The following is a 24,844-nucleotide window of genomic DNA, read 5'->3' as shown; positions in this document are numbered from 1 at the left end:
TTACAGTTACCTCAAGTTGAAAAGTGAAGCTCTGCGTAATGTCCTTAAGAAACGAGCTGTGTAATGGTATCTTGGTTTTCTGGTATGTATGCAGTAAACCTACTCGGCAGTTGCATTGGGTTTTGAATTGGGCTAATACGGAGACCACACTTCAGATCCTTTGACCTTGTCCAGACGAAGCCAAGAGTCATGTATAGAGAGGATTTGATTTTTTTTTTTCGTTTTTGTTATTTATCGTCGCTTTTCTGCTACTTTTGGCTAATCGCGACAACGAGGAGGGTTGATGATATTTTTAAATCAATGAAGGGACGCTCACAAAGAACACACATGTCCAGGCCCGCAATCGAACCCGACACCCCTGGCGTCGTAGCGCGATGTGATAACGATTCAGTAGCGTTTGGTCCGAGTTGCAGTTCGTCCGAAAGCGAAATTCGTAGAAAAATGCTACAGTTCGTCCGCGACGGTTTAATGAGTTGCGTTTCGCCCGAGCCTGGCTGATTAAGAGTCACACCTTGACTAACCGGTGGCACCGGAGGGTGCAAGATATTGTGGACCATATTTGGATCAGTGCGTTCAAGGAGAACACATCTTTTCGTAAGATGGAGTTTACAACAAACATTTGAGAGTGTTAGCAAGCAGTTTGCTCAGTTGTACACAGTTCACGTCAGTGGCGTGCCCAAGGGGGGGGGTTGGTGGGGGTTATAACCCCCCTCCTTTGGCCCAATATTTCTAAAAAAAAAAGAATGTCAATGGTAGGAAAATATGACAAAATGAGGGCGGACTACCAAGAAAAGGTATACGTAACCCCTCCCTTACGAAAATCCTGGGCACGCCACTGGTTCACCTAGATTTAGGAAGCACTAGAGAAGATACAAATGTTGCTCCTGCAGTTTTTGGGTTGCTTCCTGACAAGAAAAGGGTTATCTACATTCGCCTATTTGAAGCTATCCTTAAAGTAGTACTGCAATGCGCTCCTGAAACAGTAAAAATTGATTTTGAGGTAGGAGCTATTGAAGCTTGGAAACATGTCTTTCCAAGAACTAAAGTACAAGGTTGTTTTTTTCCATTTCTCACAAAGTCTGTGGAGGAAGATACAGAAAATTGGGCTTACAAGCAGAGGCGTCGCCTGAAGAGGGTTCACGGAGCACACGAAACCCCAAACGAAAATTATTATATTCAATTTGTTTTCTTTTCTGCAGAATAAAATACTACATTTCAATATACTTATTTTATAAAGCAGCTATTTTTGTTAAAAAAAAGTCTTCATAATGCTTAATATTTCCCAATTTCCCCCGACTGTTGACAAGAGAAGCTCACCAGGTTAGGCTGCGAGAGGCCGGGGCACATCTGGCGCAGTGAACTCCCTCTGCTGTATTCTTCCCGTGTTTTATCTAGCTCGACGGAAGAAGCCGAAAAAAAGCAAGGGGGAAAACTGGACATCGGAGCACGTGCCCTTCCGAAAGAACACTCAACAGATGGCAGCAACTATTCGGAGAATGCCGATAGCGGTCGAGGTACGAGTATTTAAGGTATTTTTAGTTTCGTTTAGCTTCTGTATTGGGGAAAAGTAAGCAGTTATTAATATATTATAATGCAAGTACGTTTGCATGCATTGTTATAGTAATTCCTAAAATCTTCGATGCTTTTCGCCATCCATTTCGCCAAAAATTAAGGCAGAAAACTTCCTCAAAAACTTTATTGCAAAGAGTTGTCGCGCACACGAAGCCTTGCAGTTGCATGGCAGAAGGTTTTGTTGTCAAACACTATATCACCAAAATGATCAGAGTTGCACTTACATCGACATTTTAAATATGTTGCTTAAACCTTTAGATAATGTAGACGAGTCAAAAAGAAAGAAGACGAAGACACTGCTAGTGGAAAATAATATTTATCTTGGTACACATGTATGCGAGTATGGATAAATATCCATTGTATTTTTATTGAAAAGAAATTGCAATTGTTATAAACTCCTACAGGTAACTTAAGACAATAATTTTAAGTGTCGCAAATTGCAATTCACATCATGAAATTACAAATAGCTATTGAAATTGAAATAATAATAATAATAATTCGTTGGTATAATGGTTAGTTGAATTGGTGGCGGGATTAATTCTTAGGAGTAGGTACAATAATTTCCAACACTAAATGAGGACAGAAGAAGGCATTTCAATAGTTCAAACTGTTTACCTTAGTAATTTTTCCTTGTTTTTTTTCCTGGGTAATGACGGGCGAGTGGGATGTTAAGCGGAAACCATAAATCGAAACAGTGGCGGCGATTAGTGGGGCGAGGGGGCAGTTGCCTTACACTTTTTCCCTCGCACTATGTTAAACCTTTGTATACAGAGGGAAATATACTGTCTTTGCCCCCCCCCCCCCAGTTTTGGCTTCTTGCACCCCCGGTTCCGGAACTTAATCGCCGCCACTGAATCGAAATAAATGAAAATTGACTTATGTTTCGTAAATAATGGATTTTCCCTGGGCTCTCTGGCGGAGGAGCTAGCACAATACAAGGTCCCAGGCTCGTATTCTTCATAAAACATACATTATTATATTCACATTTCATGTTTTACTTTATTTTATTATTCCTTCCTTGTACTCTACAATTTTTTAACCTTTTTGTATGTTCAATTAATCAGCGTCACTCACATTTAGCGTTTTCTTCTTTATGATTGTGATCAACGATTGATTTTCTGAAATTCTCTTAATTTAGGCTGGGTGTGAACACCCAGTGTACAAATCCAGTCAGGAAGTTCGGAACTCCATCAGGATGTGTGCTGCCTTAGCATTCTTAAAGGTAACGGAAGTGGAGGAAGGATGGATTCATATCCATAGTCAGCCAGAACAAAATGAAGAATTGACTGAATTTTTCGACTACTTTGTAGACCAGTGGTTGGAAAATCCACATGTTCCAATTGACATGTGGAACTGCCACCAAAGGAGACACATGACAAATAACGCGGTTGAAGGATGGAACCACCGATTGAACTCAGTCGTGGGTAAACCACACCCCCGAGTGAAATATTTGATTATGTACTTGAAGAAAGAAGCAGAACATTCAGATGCTAAGATTGTAAGAATGGAGCTGAATATTCAGGGTGGCTCAAAAAGTCACTTAACACCCCCGGTACAAGGCCACTGCAGCGCGCAACATGGAAATGGTGATGACCAATCATTATCAGGCCAAGTGGTAACCACATTGACGCCACCCGCGTGGTCGGCGGCCATCTTGATGTCAGCCATCTTGAATTCAACTTCAGAATATTAAATGGGAGGGGGGTGATATGATATATCAAATCAGGCTAGAATTTCACGAGAAATGCAATGGTGAAGAATTTTTTTATGTATCTTTAACCAGTAAAAACTTATGACTGAATTCTTGTACCAATTTTCTTCTTTTCGAGGTGTTAGAAAAATGCCTTAAAATTTGTTTAGCGCATCGGTAACACATCTAGATCAAAGTGACATCTAGGGAGAGAAGTTCAAACGCCATTGCACAAGATTTTAGTTGGATACATCCATGAAAAGCTGCGCACTATGAATGGTTGTCGCAAACAATTACCAGTGTGACGCTTCCATTGAATTAAAAGTCCTTCACAGTGAGAAGGCTAATTTTTATGTCAGGTAACCGTAAGCTGCCTGTTCCTGGAATTCGGACGAAACGCTACGCCACGGTACTAACCACTCCGCCACGGATGCCGTCATCGAGATGCGAATGAGACTTAATGTCCTCTTTCGAGACTTCGGTGAATGAGATTCAAATCATGATTATTTCGTTTAGATCAAAATTGTTTTGCTGTTCGTCTTATTGTAGACACTTTTTCAAACGGGACAATTCCGGAAAAATGCCCTCCTCCACTCTCATACATTCGGAGGTATGCTCTATTGTCCCGTTGCCTTAAATTATACCGGAACGTCAGGGATGCGAAATATGAACCGGACCCCCCCTTTTTTTTCACATGATGGTATGATTATTATTGGAGACATACCGAAAAGGCGGCTGACTGAGTATAGATAGTTTGTTTTCAGAGACTAAAACTTTGTTTTTTCATTGCGATGTCTAGCTAAATAAGCCATTTGATGCCACCTATTTTCACTCACTTCATTCTCAGAGGTTACCAATTCAACATTATTGACAATGTCAATTGCACTGGCGGGGGTAGAAGGGCTAGTGCCCCTGCCAGCAACTCCTACTACACCCCTTTACGAGCAGAGCAGACAAACCTTGTCAAGGCGACTTCCATAAGTAAGAGAAAACACTTAATTACTTTCGCATTTTTCAGTAAAACTAAAATTATTCCAACTGAGAAAATCTGGTCTATGTTATCATGCCATAGGAGTGTGAGAAGGGATGACAAATTGAAGGGATTGATGAGGCAAACATATAAAAATATAAAATATGTATTCCTTCTCAAATATCAAAGCTACTACAGTAGTAGGAGACTGATTTTGTTTTACCTTATGCAAACTGCTCCGACACGGATACCCGGTGTTATTTTATCAGAAATTTTAGAAAATAGATATTGATTAATTTATTTGCTTCATTCTACTTCGCTTTTCTTCCACTTTCTCTTTTGGCTAATTGCAAAGACGGCACTGACTGCGAGTCAAGACGGCAGAGCCTCGTTAGTCTTCAAAATTCAGTCCAGCTGCACAGCGTGGAAGGGGGTTTGACATTTGGGTGTTTTGAGGAAGTAACTGCAAAATGTTTATGTGAAATATATATTAAGCGTCATACTGACTACGATCATTGATGTCATGATGTCATTAAGCAAATATGAAATGTACACGCTCTCAGCTGTCAAGATCAGCCACAAACCCATTGCATACGTTCAGCATTAGTACCCAGATTAATATGTGATATTTGTGTTATAATAAGTATTTTTTATAATTCTGTGTATCATTCGTGTCTCGGGTGTCGCGACAAGACGACACCGATAAAGACAAACATTTACAACTCTAGATCTGTGTTGTGTTGTGTTGCAGACAAAATTTCCCCTTTGCAAAGGTCAAAATTTCGCCTGTTCGTCCAATTTTTCCCTTCATACAAAGAACTCGCACAATAATGATAATAGTAGTTAGTAGTATCAGTAGTAGTAGTGTCAGCAATATTTTCATTGGCCCATGTTCGTACATATTAGAATCAAAATGTTTTACAAATTCATCACGTACTAGTACTTGCTAATAGCCTAGTTATCGCTACCGCACCAGACGTCTAGAAAGCCAGGCATGAATATACAATTGTGTTTGTTCCTTCACCCATTCATTCATCCTCATCGTCTTTTTAACCGAATACGTAGGAAAAAGACGTAAATATTTTATAAATATGTAAGTAGACACTAGGCTTATACTGAAGAACTAACAGCAAAGGATTATGAATATGAAAATGGAACTAGTATAATCTTTAATACATATAATCTGTTCCAATATTGAGCCTGATGGTTTCATATTTCCATGTAATTTTTGTATCTTTCATGGAATTCCCTTTTTAGTTTAAATTCGGTCCGAATTTCCCTGCAAAAATGAAATTTTCCTTCATGTGGCAACACTGCTGTAGATGAGACTGTGCCAAGTTTCGTTTCGTCTCGGTGCCATCTCTAGATCTGTACAGGGCGATGGTATAGTCGTCGTCTTGCAATGAGGGAGTCTCGTGTTCGACACCCGGTGGAGACACATGTTGGTTCGACACCCGGTGGAGACACACGTTGGTTCGACACCCGTTGGAGACACATGTTGGTTCGGATCCTCCTCGAACTGTAGTTCCAGTCCCAATTAACCTCTTTGTGCACAAAGTGGACTTAAAAACAAAAAATCAAAACTCTAGATTTGAACCTTAGAAATACCGACACTCAAAATTATATTTCAGTGCACTGGTAGGTAAGAAGAGTTAAAAATTCAGTCGTCAGGTGATGACTATAGTGAATTTTCATCGCCCTACATTCTGAGCTAGTGTCCAGCCCGTTATCTTCTTTCAATCAGCCCCACCACACAGTATAGTGGTTAGCGACACACCGCCAAACAATATGTTCGAATTCTGAGCGTGCGAGTTGGATTCGCTTACGATGGTAGTGTTGTTAGTATTTATTTATCCTTTTCATCAGTTTAATTAACCTAAGAAACATAGAAAAGTCAAGAAAATTAATTAAAATATCGAACAATACACGTTATTGTTTACCTTTATTGATAGATTAGTTTATCTCTTGTAAGACATTACATTTTAATATGATTCTTTTGTGTAGACAAAAATGATTGCCTGTTACATGATACTGGATGATGTCCTGGGAAGTAGCGTACGTTTATAAATAAGCACAATAAACACGTCTTAAACAAGTAAACAAATACATTATCTTGAACTTCGAATAATCGAATTTTTCATTCGAAGTAATTTTTTCCCCTCTATAGATATTTAGCACCATTGTTTTCATTTGTGATGAGATTAGGTCAACACCAATTTAACGAAATACATGTTCGTAATATATTTCTTATTTATATATATACCTTTATATATATATAATTTAACAACTCTAACATCAAATAGATATTCGTTAGTAAGCACCACTGGCATACGCCGTGGGGCTGATGGGGCTACACCTTCTCCCGATTTTTTTAGAAAATAGAGTTCAAATGGCAGTTGTGAAGAACTCGTGAAAATCAGAGTGGTAAATGCACCTCCCCTTCTTAATATAACCCCCGATTATCATTTTTGCCTTTGAACCACTTTTAAAACTAAGGTTGGAAATGGTAATTATGAAATGTTTTGTAGTGTATCCCATCCCCCTCCTAGAACGCAGCTACATAATATCCAATTCCAATTCCCTCCCCCCAGTAAAAATCCTGCCTACACCATTGGTGTGCACTTTAATCTGTTGGAAAAAATTACATCTGGAGTTATGAATTCTGGAACTTACGTACAGTCACCGGCAATAAGAAGAGGACGCCTAGATCCTGAAATAATCTCTTCCCTGCAAGGCGCTATGTGTGTTGCCTAAATCTGCGGTTGTTGTAGAAGTTACCATTGAAAATTTGCTATTGAAATCCACTTATCGCCCTAGAGTTGGGCAACAAAGTTGCAGGGAAGCGAGCATTTGTGGATCTAGGCGTCCCATTTTTATTGATGGTGACTGTACGTGTATCGATGTTGCTTTTTGGTGTATAACAATTATTTTATTACCAAAAAAGTGCTCTTTAAAAGTAATCACTTGGTGTAATTGTGTGAGAAAGAGTCCAGGGGAAATTATATACCTATGTCTCAATTATGATAAAATTAAGTATTATGTGAAACTGTGAAACAAAATAGATTGGGCGGTGTTTTGAAACTTTTTGCATGCATTTTTCATTTCTTAGAAAGAAAGTAAAGTAAAAATGTCTGGGACAAGGTGCTTCTTCCTGTGAAGCTTGAATTCAGTAGAAATAGCATAATTTCTTCATATTCTCACAACCATTAGATTGAAAATTTATTGTCAAGTGTTAAATACATTGATGCATTGTAGACGATATTTGGTAGAAAATTGAGTTGTTTGTAAATGTGTGAGTATGTTGATACGAAGATATTCATAAGCAGGCTCCAACGAGGTCCGCGTGGGAGCATCCGTCGACACAGCATCTGTGGAAGAGTTGGGCAGCGTTTGTAGGGGGATTTGTTTTTTTGACTTGTTTCAATTTCTGCTCCATTTCGAGAAATGGCCGCAAGGGATCCCACACAGGAAATACTTTCACTAGAAAAAAGGAAAAAAAAACTAATTACATTTCCAAATATGGAAACAACAATGTGAACTAAAATCAAATGGAGAGTGGCCAGCAATAACAGCAAAGATGTTACATTAATAACCGAATAATGATTCAAATTCTAGGTCATGGCTGTTTTATTTGTCATACTGACGTGAGCAAAGTAAAGTGATAAATACGAAACAGAAAAATGGTTAATTGTCTCAACGCAAGTGCGAAAGGTGCGGATTTCGATCCTCGGTAGGTAACCCCAAAGTCTTGATATTGAGTCAATATCAATGCATAATATATAGCGTTAAAGTTATATATCACCAGGGATAAGTACACACGCGGGATTTACGAAAAGGTCCTACTTAAACTTATACTGAATATTAATATTAAAAATATGTCTTCCAAGAAATGGTCTAAAGATAATATTGGATAAGCATAGTTTACACCGTAGCTACACCACATGCCATCATTTTCCTAAGTAGATTAAGTCTAATTTAACATGTACTTACTTTTTACTCAAGCTTTCGTCACATTATATGGCTTCATCTTACTTTACCCTCAGCTCCAACTTACCTTACCTTTCCCATGTTTTAACTTGACTATTCTTGTCTTATCTCCTGATGAAGCTACATGATGTGGTGAAAGCTTGTGTGAAAAGTAAGTACATGTTAAATTGGACTTAATATACTTAGGAAACATAATGTATCAAGTGAACTAAGATAAACATATTTAGTTTTAAATCCTATGTATTTGGAGTCCCTCCAAGCATTCAAAATTGCACGGATTACGAAAAGATCCCATCAAACCTTCGACTTCACAGGGTTTATATTGAATTTACATTCCTATAATTTTTTAACGGACATTGAGAGAGTGCAACATGTCGCTTTCTACATTTTTGACAACGCCGCATTCGATGGAACCGATTAAAACTTAAACTGCCCTATTAATATATAATTTTTTCACTATAAATGAACATGGACGAAAGTAATGTATTAGGTGGACCAAGATAAGCATATTTAGTATCAAATCCTATGCATTTGAGCTCCCTCTAAGCAGCCAGAATAGTGGCGGACATATGGTTGTCAACGGCCGTCATGGGCATCCAATGTATCGTGTTGTCTACAGTTGCGCGTTCGTAGAATCAGTTATAATGCCATAACATTCATATTTAACTTTAAAATGAATACTTTGAAAATATTTCCATCCCCCCCAAATATTAATCATGTGGACTGAGATAAGAATAACTAAAATAAAATCCTATGTATTTTGAGAGCTCCGTGATCAAGAAAGCTGACAAAATGGCAAGAACGCAAGACACAGCTAATTTGAGATATTCAATATGGCCGACAAATATGACTGTTAATATTTACACAAGGAATTGCCTTTTCAGTTTACATAGGCAAGTTTATTGCAAACCCTATGCTTCAGGTGGATAATATAAAATAGTGTATCACTATTTTGGAACATAGAGGACATAAAGAGCTGAATGGAGGATAAAATTGCATTTGAAAAGACATTTAGCTTTCTTTTTGTAGGAAGTTTAATTGACCAGGGTGAGGAAAGAAAGGTAATATGCCCTAGATCAAAGTTGTAGTATATATCTAATCTAGATAGGTTTTTACCTATTTCATTTATATCAACTTTAGGCCCTGCGGAACTGCATGCAGCCTTGACGGCCTCTCGGAATTCTCTCGCCGTACAGGTCTTCGTTAGAGATATGCTTGGTTTCAGGAGCGCCACACATAACACCAGTAGAACAAGTTTCTTCTGAAACAAGGAAACAGAAGAAAAAAATTGAGACAGCAATTTATAAAATTAATATTATATGTACTAACACATTTTTTCAAAATTCTAGAACATATAGACTAGCTATTAGTTCTGAATATTAGTGGCAATGGTTCTACATAAGCAAGCTTCATTAATTGGACATTATGCATTATCGAGCCCTAGTGCTCTAAACTATACTTATTCTAACACTATATTTCGAGAGAGTTCAAAGTTTAAAGCACTAGACAATAGATAATGCCCAATCAACATTGCATGCTATCATATAGCAATGCTGATTAACCGTTAGAAGATCATATGCAGAGGCTTCATGGGTGCGCAGATATTGAAAGATACATTTATATCTTTTGTTTTACCTCAGTCTTTCTTGGTTAATGTCGGGAGGGTACATTCAACGTAACCTTCGTCTAATTCCTTCTATCCTGCATCCTGCTTTAGTCTGCACCGTCATAGTTAACTCAAGAGTGCGAAAATGTGGATGTCAGTGTAGGAACCGAGCACTTCGATGTTTCTCGAAATTTTGAGGGAGCGGCCTTTCCACCCCTTGCAGGTCATCAACAGGCAGGGTTGGGTATCGCCGTCGCGTCAAAACAATGCTTCCAGCTCGAGTAGTTTGTGACCAGATTGAAGAATGACCGCTTGTGTGGCGGTAAATCGCATATATGCAAAAAGTTACAAGTGGTCCCGAATCAGAGCGCAATACACGCTAAAATAAGTACGTATAATGCTGGCGTGATGCCTATGTAGATTATCATATCTCAGGGCAAGTAGTATTATTCGCAGCAAATAACTATTCTACTATACTATTGAGACAACCTAAAACACGCAACGTGTTAAAAGTAATTATCTTCACAAACTGTACGATTTCGAATCGCCCATTATCTTTCTCGATTTCGTGAAGACCGATTTTGAGAATCCTCCTTAGCAAACGATGCTTCCGCGATGGCGCAGTGGTAGCGTCGTTGCCTTGTAAATAAGGGGTCCCGGGTTCGATACCCGGTGGAGGCACATAGCGGTTCGGATCCCACTTTAAACAGTAGATCTAGTCCCGATTAGCCTTACTGTGCATAAAGTAGATTTAACTGTCTCAACTCCTTAACAAACCTTTCAAAGGATCAAAGCTTTTAAACAAGTAAACATCTAAGGAATAATTATATTCTCCTTGTGGTAAGGAGTCGTTGTCATCTAACAAATTTTATTGGTTTATTATATTGGTATTATTGAAAATATTGTGCCATACTAAACCTAACAACTTAACAAAGGCACATTGATTTCTTAATGAGGCACTTTTCTTGTGTTTCAGAGCAGGTTCAGTTTTGGAAGTATTACAATGCTTTACGGAGTCCGTTCGAAGAATTTTAAGAATATTGATGTTTTATCAGAGGGACCACCCCAGAATAAATATCTGTGGATGTTTTACAGGTTTCATCGCATTTAAGATGGTTATTTTCCGGTGCAACATGTCTGTTGCCACTCAGGCTGAAGAGCCTAATGAGGCTGACAAAGTTCCGATTCATACGTGGCAGGAACGAACTCTGATTGGCACCATGTTGAAGCCCCAAGACCGACAGAACTCGAAGTGCTCGGATCCTATTGACATAAACTTTATTTTTAGACAACAACAATGCAGAAAGCATGATTTTGTTTAGTTTACATATTGCCACTTATTTGTGTTATTACGTTAACAGAGACGGGAAGGGTGGAGGATGATGGAAGAAAAGGACAAGAAAGTGATATGAAAAAGTCAGTGTTGTGTGTACTGTACAAGGTGCCTTCCCAGTATTTGCCTACGGTAGAGACACTTGCGAAAAACTCAGTCAGGTCGGCTAAATTTATTTAGTAGGAAATGCTGTTATTTCTTTGTAGTTTTGAGCACACCATCTCTAAAAATGTCCTTGACATACACGTGTATATAACTACTCGTAACTAAGCAATGTTATAGGCTTGAGTGTCCCACCCTCAAAAAATACCCTGACCTTCAGAAATATCACAGTTAAATTTCCATTTTTTATTTTCGAAATAACTTTTGAAGGCATATTTTTGAAACATGTATTTAAATTTATATCACAAATGGAACCACTAACAAGTGCGAAGATAATCCCTATTAATGCAAACGTGTTATTGAAATGAGAGTACATACGTGTTAACGGTGTACCTTTGTAATCAACGAGTCCCGGGTACGATACCCGGTACAGGTACATAGTGGTTCATATCGCACTTTAAATTCTAGATCCAGTCCCGATTACCCTTTCTGTGCAAAAATCGGACTTAAGCACAAACTCAACAAATAAAAATATGAGAATACGGCAAACCTCACAATGTTTTAGTTCCAGAAGTGAACTGACCAATCCCACAGGCCACAGTTTTTTCAAACTTTCATTTCTTCATCTGCACGAAGGATTTCCCAGTAATTTTACCACTCTCATATTATAGCTAGGCATCTCAACAATTTCCCAAGGAATTCAGAGGTCGCTAACATCAAATAGCTTAGGCAGCAAACGAGACACCTTTCTCACGAAGGAAAAAAAAAAAAAAAAAACTGCAGCCACTCAGATGTGTGAGAGAAGAAATGCTGTCGTTACGTCTTTTACTGTTCCTTCAAATCCAAATCCATTGAAATGAAACATTTTTTCATTCAGGATGGATCACCAAATGAGTAAATATTCAATTGATGGCTGCTTGAAATTTTTTTCGTGTCTCTCTACCGAGTAACGTAATGGTGGAGGGTTGATAGTTTAGTTTATCAGTTTCTCTTTGCCAGTATCACCAGAAAGTGGAAACCAAATATTCCTTAGTGCTGTAGGAAAGTGTTGATCTTCATTTTCAGATGGGGCATGGTTTCCAAGAAGACGAACGTCAGAAATTGAACCGTGGTTTTTGTTTCACCCAGTTTTTTCAGCATCAAACCTGTATAATCCCACAAATATTTTATCCATTTTCTCCGTTCTGTTTCGCATTGTAACACGAATTATCCGAATTATTTCACTATTTATAACAAAACAACCAGTAGTACCGACTAGACATGTTGACAAACTATACAATGTGCGTCAGGGGTGCCCACGAGGGGGACTACGGCGCAGACTCCGCCATCGAGATTTTTTGGGGGCGTCTGTTCCCTTTCAAATAACATTAAATTCAACATTTTTATACATTTCTAAAATATTTATAAAAATGTTACACCTTAAATGCACCATATTTAATCCATTAGATGAAGAAAAGAAAGTACTTAGGGGCAGGGGTACTCACAGGTGAGTTTGTGGACGCCCGTTGCGTACAGCCAATTGGGAGGGGGGGGGGGTTATGATGAAAATTTGACGTGAACAATATAGCATTGGACACAAGTTACCATTGCTGCTTTATAATAGCAATTTCTGGACTTCCAAGGGAATTGTAAAGGATAATAAGGGGATATCCAACTCTTACCTATTGACACGTAGATTCTGGGGGGATTGAGACTTAAACGTTTGGGGGGGGGGCAATATACATTTCTTGAATATCAGTGTTAAGTCTTAGATTACAGAGGGTATTTTAGTTAGGGGGGATTGAGCGTCAAATTGAGGGGGTATCCAATTTTTGTATATTACTATTGTCTAGACTCTAAACTGTTGCGAAAATTCTGGTGACTGAGAATTATTTGTTTTGGAGAAGGCAACATCCACTCTTCAACATAAACAGTAAGTCTAAATTGGCACGGAAATTTTGGTGAGTATTAAATTTAAGGGGGGGAGCTAAAGTGTTAATTAAATCTTAGATTGTCGATGGATTTCTGTAGTGGGGGAAAGTTCGAATATTATAATTACGGGATTATATTTAGCGGTATGGTTTCCACACGTTTTTGGCGCCGAACGTGCGAAAGGAGGAGCTAGGGAAGAGTAAATATCGCAGGTTTATAAGAAAGTATTGACATGCCATTGAATTAATTTTCTTGAAAGACTTCAAAGAAATGGATACAAGAATTTTCTTTCTCGGTTCGCTCGCAATATTGTATTACGATAATGCGTGTTTCGAATTTAGTAAAGTTTTATACTATATATATATATATATATACTATATATATATACTGCAATACAAGACATGAACTACTTTCTCGGTGTTGATTCATAACATCACTTCTTAAAATATATTGCTTATAATGTTAGTATTCTGCTCAATTTAAAGCAGGTGCATCATTTGGATGACGCACTTCTATTTGTCGTATTATTGTAGTATTAATTTCCTTTATGCTGTAATAATTGTACTAAGTGTACTACATATTGTACAGTAACACCTTGCACGTTACCCGATAAAACAGAAAAAAAATAATATCAAATTTCTTCGCATTTCTAACACCTTGTCGCAGGACAATTTTATTATAACAAGTGGCATTTGCACTGAAGATAGAATCCACGTAATTATTGCTATGAATTACTAAAATAATTATATTTATCCCAAGCAGAGGGAGAGAATTCTTTGAAGGAGGAACCGTATTAAATTCTCGCAATTAGCTTGGGAAGGAATTAATAGCCAAGGTTCTGTAATGTCCCATGAAACAATAATTGAATCGGTCACACGGCTGCAGCATGTTATTTGGTTTGCCCAGGTTGAATTTTCTATCTTAAGTTGTGTAACAATTTCTGCTAAATACTCAAATTGTGTGTTATATAAATCTCATAAATCTATTCTCCATTCGCACTGTTTAAAGGCATATTTATATAATTTTACTTATTACCCATAACCAATCAATGTGCCAGCTTTCCACAATTTCGAAAACTGAACTAAAAAAAAATATATGGACATTTTAACATGGTATTGTATTCAAACAAACAAGAATTAAAACTATCGGGGGGGGATATGATGAACAATTTTGGGGAGGTAATGAATCCACGGTCTTGGGGTGATATTCGATTATAGGTTTTTAAAAGTAGGTTGCGTTCCAGTTTGGGGGATTCATGATTGTCAAGTTTGCTTATTTTGTGTAGTGGGAGTGACATTCTTGCACAAATTCCAAATGATGAAATAATAGATAAATGATAAATTTGCAAGGTCCAGTATTCAGAAACAAAACCTTCCTTTAATATCTTCATACTAAAGTTTGTTTTAGCATATATTTGTCTTGTAAATAAACATTAATTTGAAAACGATACAAGCGTTCTACTTCTGATATTCTTTTTCAATGAGTAATCAAAAAACAGAGCAAAAAGAGTAACATGGCTTACCATTCACGTGATTGTCTGAGAACTTAAGATTTCTTATTTCGTCATAAAAATGTACTGTGTAAGCTGTGGTTCAATAAATAGGCTACTATTAATTATTTTCTTTCTACAAAATATTAAGTTTTCTTAGTGGAAAACAATTGTACATTTTGTTCATATACATGTTACAATAAATGAGAAGAAGAAATAAATAGTAAAAGTCAATACGTGTCTTTACTTAAATTCATATAATTATCTATTGTATTTCCAAATATGCAGTGTATTTTCTCTTAACAGAACTCGAACATTGTTATTTCATATAAATTTAAGCAGATTATAAATGATAATTCATCTTATGACGTTAAATATGTTAAGAGTTATCTTTATATCCATACCATGAAGTTTGATGTGGCAATTCATCTCTTATCCCCTGATTAATGGTAAACCTTGCTCATACTAGACGCAAAACAGATCATCGAGTTTCCACTTTGCACTACAGAGTATTTGATGCGATAGTGACATGTTAGATGTAGAAAAGGAATAACTCAAGTGAAGTGTTCATTAAAGCTAAAAATATATATATCCGGAAACACTGTCCTAATTAAATACTTTACGTGGATTATGACATGAACATGGGTGAGGGGTGCTTCATTTTCTTTTGGGTGGATGTTACATTGGCTTTTCGGATCTGGCGGACACAGAACCCACAAGGACCTTATATTTCATTTTACAGATTTTGATAAATAATTTCCACGGTTGAAATGAAATAAAGTAACTATTATGGCATTTTGCGACGCTCCATAGGGCGGTAGTTTTGGAGGAGCAGGAGGGACTACAATGGAAACTGAACGGTGAAAGCAAATAAAGATAAGAGGTGACAAAAATAGGAGACGACGAAAGATAGGAGGCGGTGAGTGATAACCTTATTTTGCTTTTCAGATGTTTACACAGTTGGGACAAATTTTAAAAATATATTAGGGTATTTTTCATCACGCATGGCAAAGCAGTGACAACAACGGTGAGCTGTGGGGGATGGGAATGATGGGCTAACAACCATCCCAGTCTTGACTCTTTCCCCCCACCAGTAAATAATAATAGACAAATACATACTATTTGTTCTCAAATGGGCATTTTGTATAGTATTTCGGTCTATATTAAATATGACTCTCATTCCAGATTATTCCCACCATTACTTCAGCCTCCTCACTTTTTCATTTTTTCATATGATTTCACTGTGGAAAGATCGTAGGTGGGAGGGCAGCAGGTGGCATGTGCCCTGGACGCTGAAACTTGGTGGCGAAAATTATTTACGTGAACTACAACTACCAATCTTAGTAGCTTGCAAGGGCGGGTTAAAGGGGACGATCTTGTAGGGGACTCAGGAGACTATCGAATTCTCAAGTGCCTTATTTTATTTTCTTAGTTATTGATAAATTTACATAAATGCATTTTGGTATTTTATGACACTTGCTAAGGCCGCAGTAGATTGGAGAGAGGGGCCAGTGAACATTTTCATTTTCTTCTTGTGGGAATTTTTCATATGTTGCCCCCCCCCCTTCATTTGCATATTTCCTATGTGGTTGGAGCGAGACATTACTATCGATCTACAGAGGGGGTTAAAGTGTTACGGGGATGACAACCCTAACTTGAGGATCTTGGGGGTGCGGAGTGTGCGATTGTCTTCCTTCGAAATGCCTTATTTAAGTTTTTTCAGTTATTAATACATAATTTGCGTAATTCATATACTGTGTGTGTCCTATAAATATCGGTATCGGAATCGAAAAGTATCGGTTGAAATTCATCTAACGATACCAGCCGATACTTTTTCGTCATGTTGGTCTTTCATGGGGTCCACAAAAATGCTGCGGGATAATTTCGCGAAATCTGGAAATTATGCAAGATTCAAACAAACTTTATTTTTCTTCTGTGCCAATTTTCCACGAAAAACTGTATTTTGTGATTACATAACATCTATTTTCATATCCTTAATTTAATTCTTGAATATTCTAAAGTAAATTTCTTGGTAAATTGATGCATGCAATTGGAGAAGAATATTTACACACTAATATTGATTAATATTTTGAACAAACTTTAAATACCGTAAAACCTAGTTAATCCGAATAACGATATGCCGGACATCGCTTAATCCGGACAGGCAAAAGGCAAAAGGCAAAGAAAAAGAAAAAAAAGAAAATGAAAGCAGAATGCAAGGTTTTAAATGTGGCTATAGATAAGTCAAAAAGAGAACTTCCCAAATAAAAGGCAGTCAACCACTGATGAAATTCTCTTTCCCTAAGAATTTGTAATGTACTGTATAGTGTATTTAGTATTTAGGCCTATGCCCGTTAAATACACAATAATAAACGTGTTTTGTTGCTATAAACGGAGTTTTAATGCACTTTCTACTGTTCTTTTAGGTTATTTCAATTAATGCGGACTTTCGTTAAACCGGTCAACTTATCCCCCCATTAGTCCGGATTAATGAGGTTTTACTGTATTACAACTTTCAAATATCGGTATCGGTTGGAATCGGTAAGAGTAGCGGCATCGGTATCGGTATTGGTTCATAGTGCTATCTGTTGCTTGAGTTTGTGTTTAATCAAATAACAAAGCCCACTTTGTGCACAGACAGGCTAATCGGGACTGAACCTACAGTTTAAAGTGATCCGAACCACTATGTGCCTCCACGGATTGAATTATTATATAGAAATACTGATGATTACAAAACTAACACAGAGCGTTGCAAGAACATATAACTTCAAACTGAAACAGTGTTTTGGAGGGAAATGCTCCAAGCACTAAATAATTTTCAAACAGGGAAGAGAGAAGAAACAGCATCCAGAGGGGACAATTCGCTCCGTTTTCCTACAAATACCATTCGGTTTTAACTTTGGCTCAAGCTTTAGTTCAGTATGATTTTAAACGAACTTCTCTGCATTCGCTCCGAAATTTTCCTATGATGTAGTGTTTCGAATCTGTTTTGTTTACAGGAGAGTAAGATATCATCATCACTCGGTCACAAAGTTGTGATTCTGTCAATAGATATCATAATATACATACACAGTTTGAAAGCCCTATACGTGTCACTTATAGCGACATTTGAAAAATAGTTTGAATCCTGAGGATTTGAAGTGAAAGCATTTTGTATGGGGGAAATCACTTTTTGTTCGTTGCTTTGTAAACAACGGGTCACGGCTTCGATACAAGGTGGAGAAATATAGGGGTTAGTTTTACGGATCATACTTTCAACTGTAGGTTCAGTCCCGATTAGTCTATCTGTACATAAAGTGTACTTAAATGAAAAATTCTAACTCAAGTCACGTCTGTTGAACTTAAATATCAAATTTATTTTGCTTTATGAGAAATGTATTTCTGGTAATATAATTTGAAGTAACATAGGTACTGTTTTGTGGTTCACGAAATTTAATATGAGTGGTGTGTGCACAATAAACGTGGCAGCATTTTATGACAGGACCGTTGATAGGTGGGTGTGAGAGGGAGGTGAGTGTTGGACGCCAAAAGTTGGGGAGGGGACGTCATATAGACATCCGCCCCCTCCGAGTGAACGTCTTTTATCCGCCACTGACCTCGTAACGTGAGTTGATGAAAGTGATGTAGGGACACTTACTTTTTTTTTTGCCCATTCAAACAAATGTTTACTTGCCAGAATATAAATATAAACTAATAAATGGTCTCGTTATGGAAATATAGATAAATATGTACTAACGTGTGATTATGTACCAATATCGCAATGTTTTCTTTTAGAAACGCCTATCATTAATATTGCATCAACATCATTTCCACTATATATATATAGTGAGCTGGAACATGAAGATTGTATGCTATGTGTGCACGCGCTTGCGGATGGTGAGTCAACCTGTCCACTCCCCACCCTACCAAATACTAAAAACTAGATAAATAAATGCTCTTTAAACCCATGTGCAGATTTTTGTGTGATGTGTTTTGGGATATATATTAATTGTGACTGCCCCCCTCCAGAAAATACTTCACTCCTTTATCTGATTCCCCACTATTTTATTTCTGGGTCCGTTGCTGGACGCGTTGCTTCAATATATTCGATGCAAAGTTCAACTTCATTGTGGAGTTATGGAAAGAAGCAGAACATTTACATTTTTATCAACACCATTGCAGTGTTCTCTTTCTAACACAACTCGCTGACCCGTTTCCTCATCGTGTCGCCTCGGCCTGTTGGTCGCGCATGCGTAGTGAATACTTTTTTCTTATTTTTTAAACAGACTGAAAGGGACCTTGTCGCTTGTCACTTCGGTGTGAAACTCCCGTGTCGGGCGTCACTCCGGTCTGAAAGCTGCCGCTCGTCACAAATATTCAGCAGTGCTTGGAGCGAGCAGCGCCATCTTGAGGGAAATGTGCCTGCCTTCAACCTTACGGACATCTACTGCTAGCTGAGTCAAGCTAGGAACCAGTGTGCAATCACAGCCCAGAACGGTTATTTTGACAAAATCCTGTTTCCCTAATGGCTGCTTTGGGGAGGGGGAATTTTAACGTTGTCGGCTCTTCCCGAAGATTGGCAATTTGACCGCGAGTTCCTTGGCAGGTAAACGCGGCAACAGAGGGTCATTGCCATAAAGGCGGCCTCCACGCCGGTAGATACCGCGATTTCACTTCTAATATTACATTCCGATGATGATGATGATGATAATAATAATAAATAATAAAGCCATTGCTGTACCCGAGTGTGTTTAGTGGTACACTCAAGGTCTTCCTACAGAGCTTCGAGACCCTACCTGAACAGAGATATTTCTTTCTTTTGGAGTGTCCCATCACCAGTTCATCTAATCACCATTCCGTCCTCTGTTGCAATTACACAAAAGTAACAAAAATGCAAATTAAAACATTAAAAATACAAAAATAATAATACAGTACTCACCATTGCATAAATAGAAATCGTATTTGCATATTCCTAGTTCAAACTCCTGGCCATAAAAACCACAAAATACACTCAAACTCCAAACTGCACATTGATTGGTTCCATTCCGTGTCTCTTTTTTATCTTGCAAGATTCACACTTATGCAACACTGGCGAACCAACCCCCTCGGGAAATTTGAAGAGAGGCTTGTATCTGCCACGGAGTGCTGAGGAGCACTGCTTTTTAAACTTCCGTCCTACCACACTCTCCATGTTGCATTGCCATGTGGAAGTTCATTCACTCCTCACCATGACTAGAACTATTACAAGCATTCGTCCTTCCGGAGTTGCATTTCGTTGAGGTAAGCATATTTTGTTATATGTTTTCTGTTTTGTGCTAGATTTGCTCCATTCGGTAGTCTGTTCTTTCAACAGCAATGGATCAGAAGAATTCATAACACCAGTCAAGTAGGTCGGATTCACCTGCCCGGTTTCACAATTGGCATACCAGGACAAGTCGCTTTCCTAACTATAATTGCAACAATATTTTCTTTTTGCAATTATATTTAAATTGAAATTCATAAACTTTGGAGCCAAATATAGTTCAGGTCACTAATGACGTAAGCACCTACACTAACAGGGACAGTTTTCACTGGCGTATGGAGGATTTTTTTTTCGGGAGGGTCTGGAATTGCTTTCCTTGGAGGGAGTGAAATATTCGACAAGATATTTCATAATTTTAAAACATTTCACTGTCAAAAATGGCAATCAGCGTCATTTTACGGGGGTTTTCACTTGCAACTTTGTTTTTTCCTTGAGTTCTTCACCGCATTTATTCGGAAATGTTGATTTTTCTCAAAATTTCGGAGAGGGCTGTAGCCCCATCAACCTCACTGTGCGTACGCCAGTGACAGTTTTGTATGGAGGGTCACTGCACTAGTTCAGTCACTGTACTACTTCAGTCACTGTGCAAATTAACGAGTGGGATGCCGGAGCCCCCCCCCCCCAAACACACACACACACACAATTATCACCGGCAAAATAAAAAAAAATAGTTTATCCCTGCCAGGCATGTTTTTATCCCACTCATATAAACGAAATTGAAAGCATATAGTACACTATTTCGTAACTGTGTTACAAACCCAATTCATAAATCATTCGTGTCCATTAACGATCCCAGTCATCAAAGATTTCCCTGCCAAAAAGTATGCAGCCTTGTGGATTAAAGAAGGACATACTTCTGCAACTGACCAAACTTACCGAGCCGAGGCAACAGCAGGCTGTTTTCCACTTACGTTTTCGTGGCATATTCTGATATTTTAAACGTATTAATTAAAGTGTTCACAAGAAAGTTTTACGTGGGTTAGATGAACATTGTGTTTTGAACTTGGCAACAGAAATTTGGACAAGTTGGACAGCATGATGAAATTGATGAAGGGACACTTACGAAGAACAGCAAATATGTAAGAAACTACGTAAGTTACGTCTTAAAGTCACTAGACCAAATTCTTAGACAATGATTTCCTCCATGGAATGGTTTTTGTTTCGTGCCTTTAGAGTCAATAATTAAGATGATGTGTAGTTTAATACAGAGTCATGTGATTCTCTGTATTTTACGTGTTCCATTATTTCTTATGATATTGATGAGAACGTAATACTGCGGTGTTCGTTCACTTGCGTTTGTTACATGTTGTTTTTGTTGTTTAAAAATGTATGCACAAAGTAGTGGCGTTTACTTATCTAAACTGGTGTGGGGGGACTAACATGAACAGTTTACCTACTGCAATAAGAGAGAATCGTATTGAAAATGGAATTCGAGCAGATGATTCTTGATTAAAATTCTTGAAGATTTAATACTTTGATTGTCTGTCTGCACAAGCATTCAATTGAATTGAATTATTGTTTTGAGCCAGCTTTATGCACATATAGGCTACTCGGAACTGGACCTACTCCTTAAGGTAGGATCCAAACCACTGTGCAATGTGCCTCCATCGGGTACCGAACCGGGACCCCTTGATTACAGTGACATTTTGCTTGCACAAGCTTCGATTACTTTCATAAAATTGATCATTTGGCTCTGTGATTTTCAGATGAAAGTAAAGTCATACCACTAAAGCGTTTGTCTCATGGAACTGAGCAAATAGTCGAAGTTGTTAGCACAACGTGCTACGCCTTACGCCAGGGATCCCGGATTCAAATTTTGGTCTGGACATGGGTGTTCTTAGTGAATGTCCCTTCATCAATCCCATCATATCATCACTCATTCTCATCTTCGCTTCGCAATTAGCCAAACGTGGCAGAAAGGTGACTCTAAATAACAAAACTTTTAAATAGGTTTATATAATTTTCAATTCAGAAAACCATCTGTCTGCTTTTGCTAATGTGAAAGCGGCAGAAAGCAGGCACGTATCTACAAATATGTTTCGTGGGGGGTCCAAACCAAGTGTCTCAGGAATAATAATAATAATAATAATAATAATAATAATAATAATAATAATAGTATAATAGTAGTAATAAGAATAATATTTAATTTAAAATTATTATATCAAATCTAATTAATACTAATTACAATACATGAATTGATATTATATTATTGTTACACGAATAGGTAAAAAGACTGCATAAGAATAGATATATAACAGCGCATATTCATTACGTAGCTTACCTGTAGTTAAGATCGGAATAATATACATAAAAGCAAGTGACCTGGCAATGAAATTAATGTCAAATTGATTAATATAATTGAATATTTATCGAATTACAAGAAGGATGTTACATGTAGTAATATTTTATGTATATTATTTTGAGTAGTAGTGTACATAAATCTTCTTTGCAATGTCATTCAAAGCCGTGTGATCCCAATATAATCCTTGCCTTCTAAAAAGTTCAGAGGAAATTATTAACCATCGAATTTTAGTACTTGGTAAGTCCTTTTTGTTCTTCAAAGCCGTATGATTCTTATCTAATCCTTGTCTTCCTATAAGTTCAGAGGAAATTATACAACAAAGACTAAACGAATATATTTTTCATTATTTAATTTTAGTATTTGGTAAGTCTATGGGGAGGGGGGAGGGGGGAGGGGAGTTCGAACCCCTTGGACTCCCCCACTAAATACATTTTGGTAGCAAGGGACATGAAAGAGGCAGAGTATTCTTCAGTATAACGAAGCAAATGAACTATATCTTTAGTTTGGTTTGAGTTTTGGTTTAAAGTCCATGTTATATATGTTATATAAAACCCTTACGTCAAGTTTAAACATTTAAACATAGTGGTGTGAATTTGTCCACTTGCTTTTAGGAGAAATAACTGTCGGTTGCCTCACTTTGCAACCACAAACTTCAACTGTGAATGTGATGTTGCAAGTAAATTAATTGGAAAAAGTCTTAACGTTTTTAGTTTCTTACTTACTTATCAATTTGTACACAATGATAAACATTGTGATTTATATGAAGAATATGTTTGAAAATATTATAGAATTTTTCATCAATCGGAAGAGTCGTGATGGTCTACACCGCAGTGCGTCTAACTGCCACGCAGAACAGCTCGGTTCGATTTTCAAGGTCGGCGATTTAATGTGGTAATTTTCCCCGCCTTGTCCCCGCATAAACTTGCTCTGGGGTTTACCCAGCCTCAAATCAAATCAATACCTGGGAGGAAGGTAAATTTGGCTGGAGTGTGGTGCTGATCACATCACCTCCAAAATGACCTCGATCGAGAATGTGTGGGTGTACCCACAGATCTCCTAAATGTGCCTACGAAACATTGTCCTGTATGCAAGGGAATTTTATCTTATTATCAACCCATACCGGTGAGAGTTTTTCATAAGTAAAACTTTACGTGCTTTATGGGCTTGAGTAATGTCTATACCCTATCTCGGGTATCTCTGGAGCAAAGTTACAGTTAATGTTAGAGAAGGGTTGAAAGCGAATGGGCGGAGCGAATCAGTACGCGTTGATGTAAAATACTGGTAGCGGTAGTCTATTTTCCCCTCCATGCAATTCCGTTCACTCTCACGTGATTATTGGTCGAGACCTCTTTAGACTCTACTTGCGCAGAGATTTGGTTTCATTTCATTTCACAAACTATTGTCATGTCGTACATTTCTGGGTAGAAAGTAAACTTCAAAATATTTTCTCGAGTTTTTAAATATTTCCATGGGATAAAATGCAAACAACCACACCCCTCTCAAATAGAATCATCTCCCGTAACCCATTATTTTAACAAAAAATATACTAAACAAGTATTATCCGGAATAGAAGTTTAAAATAAACATTCCTTTTGCCAAAATGTAATTTTCTATAATATCTTTCATTGAAATAAGTACCGGTAATTGTGTTATATTATCTGTCTCTAATTCCCATTATAAACATAACGTTCCAATCTGCTCCATATCATACTTCATATCAACAATTCCCTACGTAACTGAAAATGAAATCCCGCTATAGATACATTAACAAAACAAACAAACAAAATCCAAATTTTTGCAATTTGCTACAATCGCGAAACGTTAAATCACAAATACAATTGTCTTCAATTGGGCAACCAGTATACCTATCAAAGTATTTTTATTGTAGAATATTGAACGAACACAGAAATCGTGAAAAATTTACAACTATCTGTTGCATATACCGACCATGGTGATCTTCAACATCTGCAATCTATGACAATCTCATATTAAGAAAGCAACTCACTTTATTCATTGTGGCTTTCGAAGCCTATGTCAGTCAGCAATGATCGTCTATCTTTAACGTAATCCACATATCCATCACACAGGAATTAAATAAACACGTTCTAAATCTATTCCTCGAAACGTCGGGTACAGAGTACAGAAGTGATCTAGAACATTTCTGCACCTCGGACAAACCTACAAGCAATTCAATATTTCTAATATTTTCACTGACAGTAGAAGAATTTCTACTTACCATTTCTGTAGACTTGATTACTACCTGTGGACAAGTAACTGCAGACTCCTATTTTCCCTTAGCTTTTATATTTAAAAAAATACCCAATTCAAATTATAATTATTCAGTGCAAGAATATTCAGGCCTCTAATTTTTTCAACGTCTTAAAATTTCTTTAATAATTATAATGCATCGTAATAAATCTAGCGATACAGAAAATTTTGTCCATGCTTTATTATGAAGCTATAATATTCCGTAAAGCCAGATAGATATGCACCTTGTTTGGCATAGTTCGTATTACTATTTTTTCACTTATAAAATAATATTATATATTCGTTCTGTGACAAAAATATCACGGTCCAGAGTGAAGAACTTCATCTGTTTCT

General features: G+C 37.4%; 1 protein-coding gene across 1 annotated transcript; it reads right to left on the bottom strand.

Annotated features, from left to right (window-relative positions):
• Positions 1-7,416: 7,416 nt before the first annotated feature.
• LOC145978310 (uncharacterized) lies at positions 7,417-24,560 on the bottom strand. The gene is made up of 3 exons (XM_083110856.1): positions 24,480-24,560; positions 9,336-9,480; positions 7,417-7,712 (listed from the first exon to the last, which is right to left on the bottom strand). Exons 1-3 carry the CDS (start codon positions 24,480-24,482, stop codon positions 7,549-7,551), a joined length of 312 nt encoding a protein of 103 aa, XP_082966982.1. The 5' UTR covers positions 24,483-24,560; the 3' UTR covers positions 7,417-7,548.
• Between the last annotated feature and the right edge of the window lie 284 nt (positions 24,561-24,844).

Source organism: Lepisma saccharinum, chromosome 1, assembly GCF_977018435.1.
Source record: "Lepisma saccharinum chromosome 1, izLepSacc3.1, whole genome shotgun sequence".
In the NCBI taxonomy this organism is placed as follows: domain Eukaryota; kingdom Metazoa; phylum Arthropoda; class Insecta; order Zygentoma; family Lepismatidae; genus Lepisma; species Lepisma saccharinum.
The sequence above is the reverse complement of the archived record's forward strand: the minus strand, read 5'-3'. Positions and strand labels throughout refer to the sequence as shown.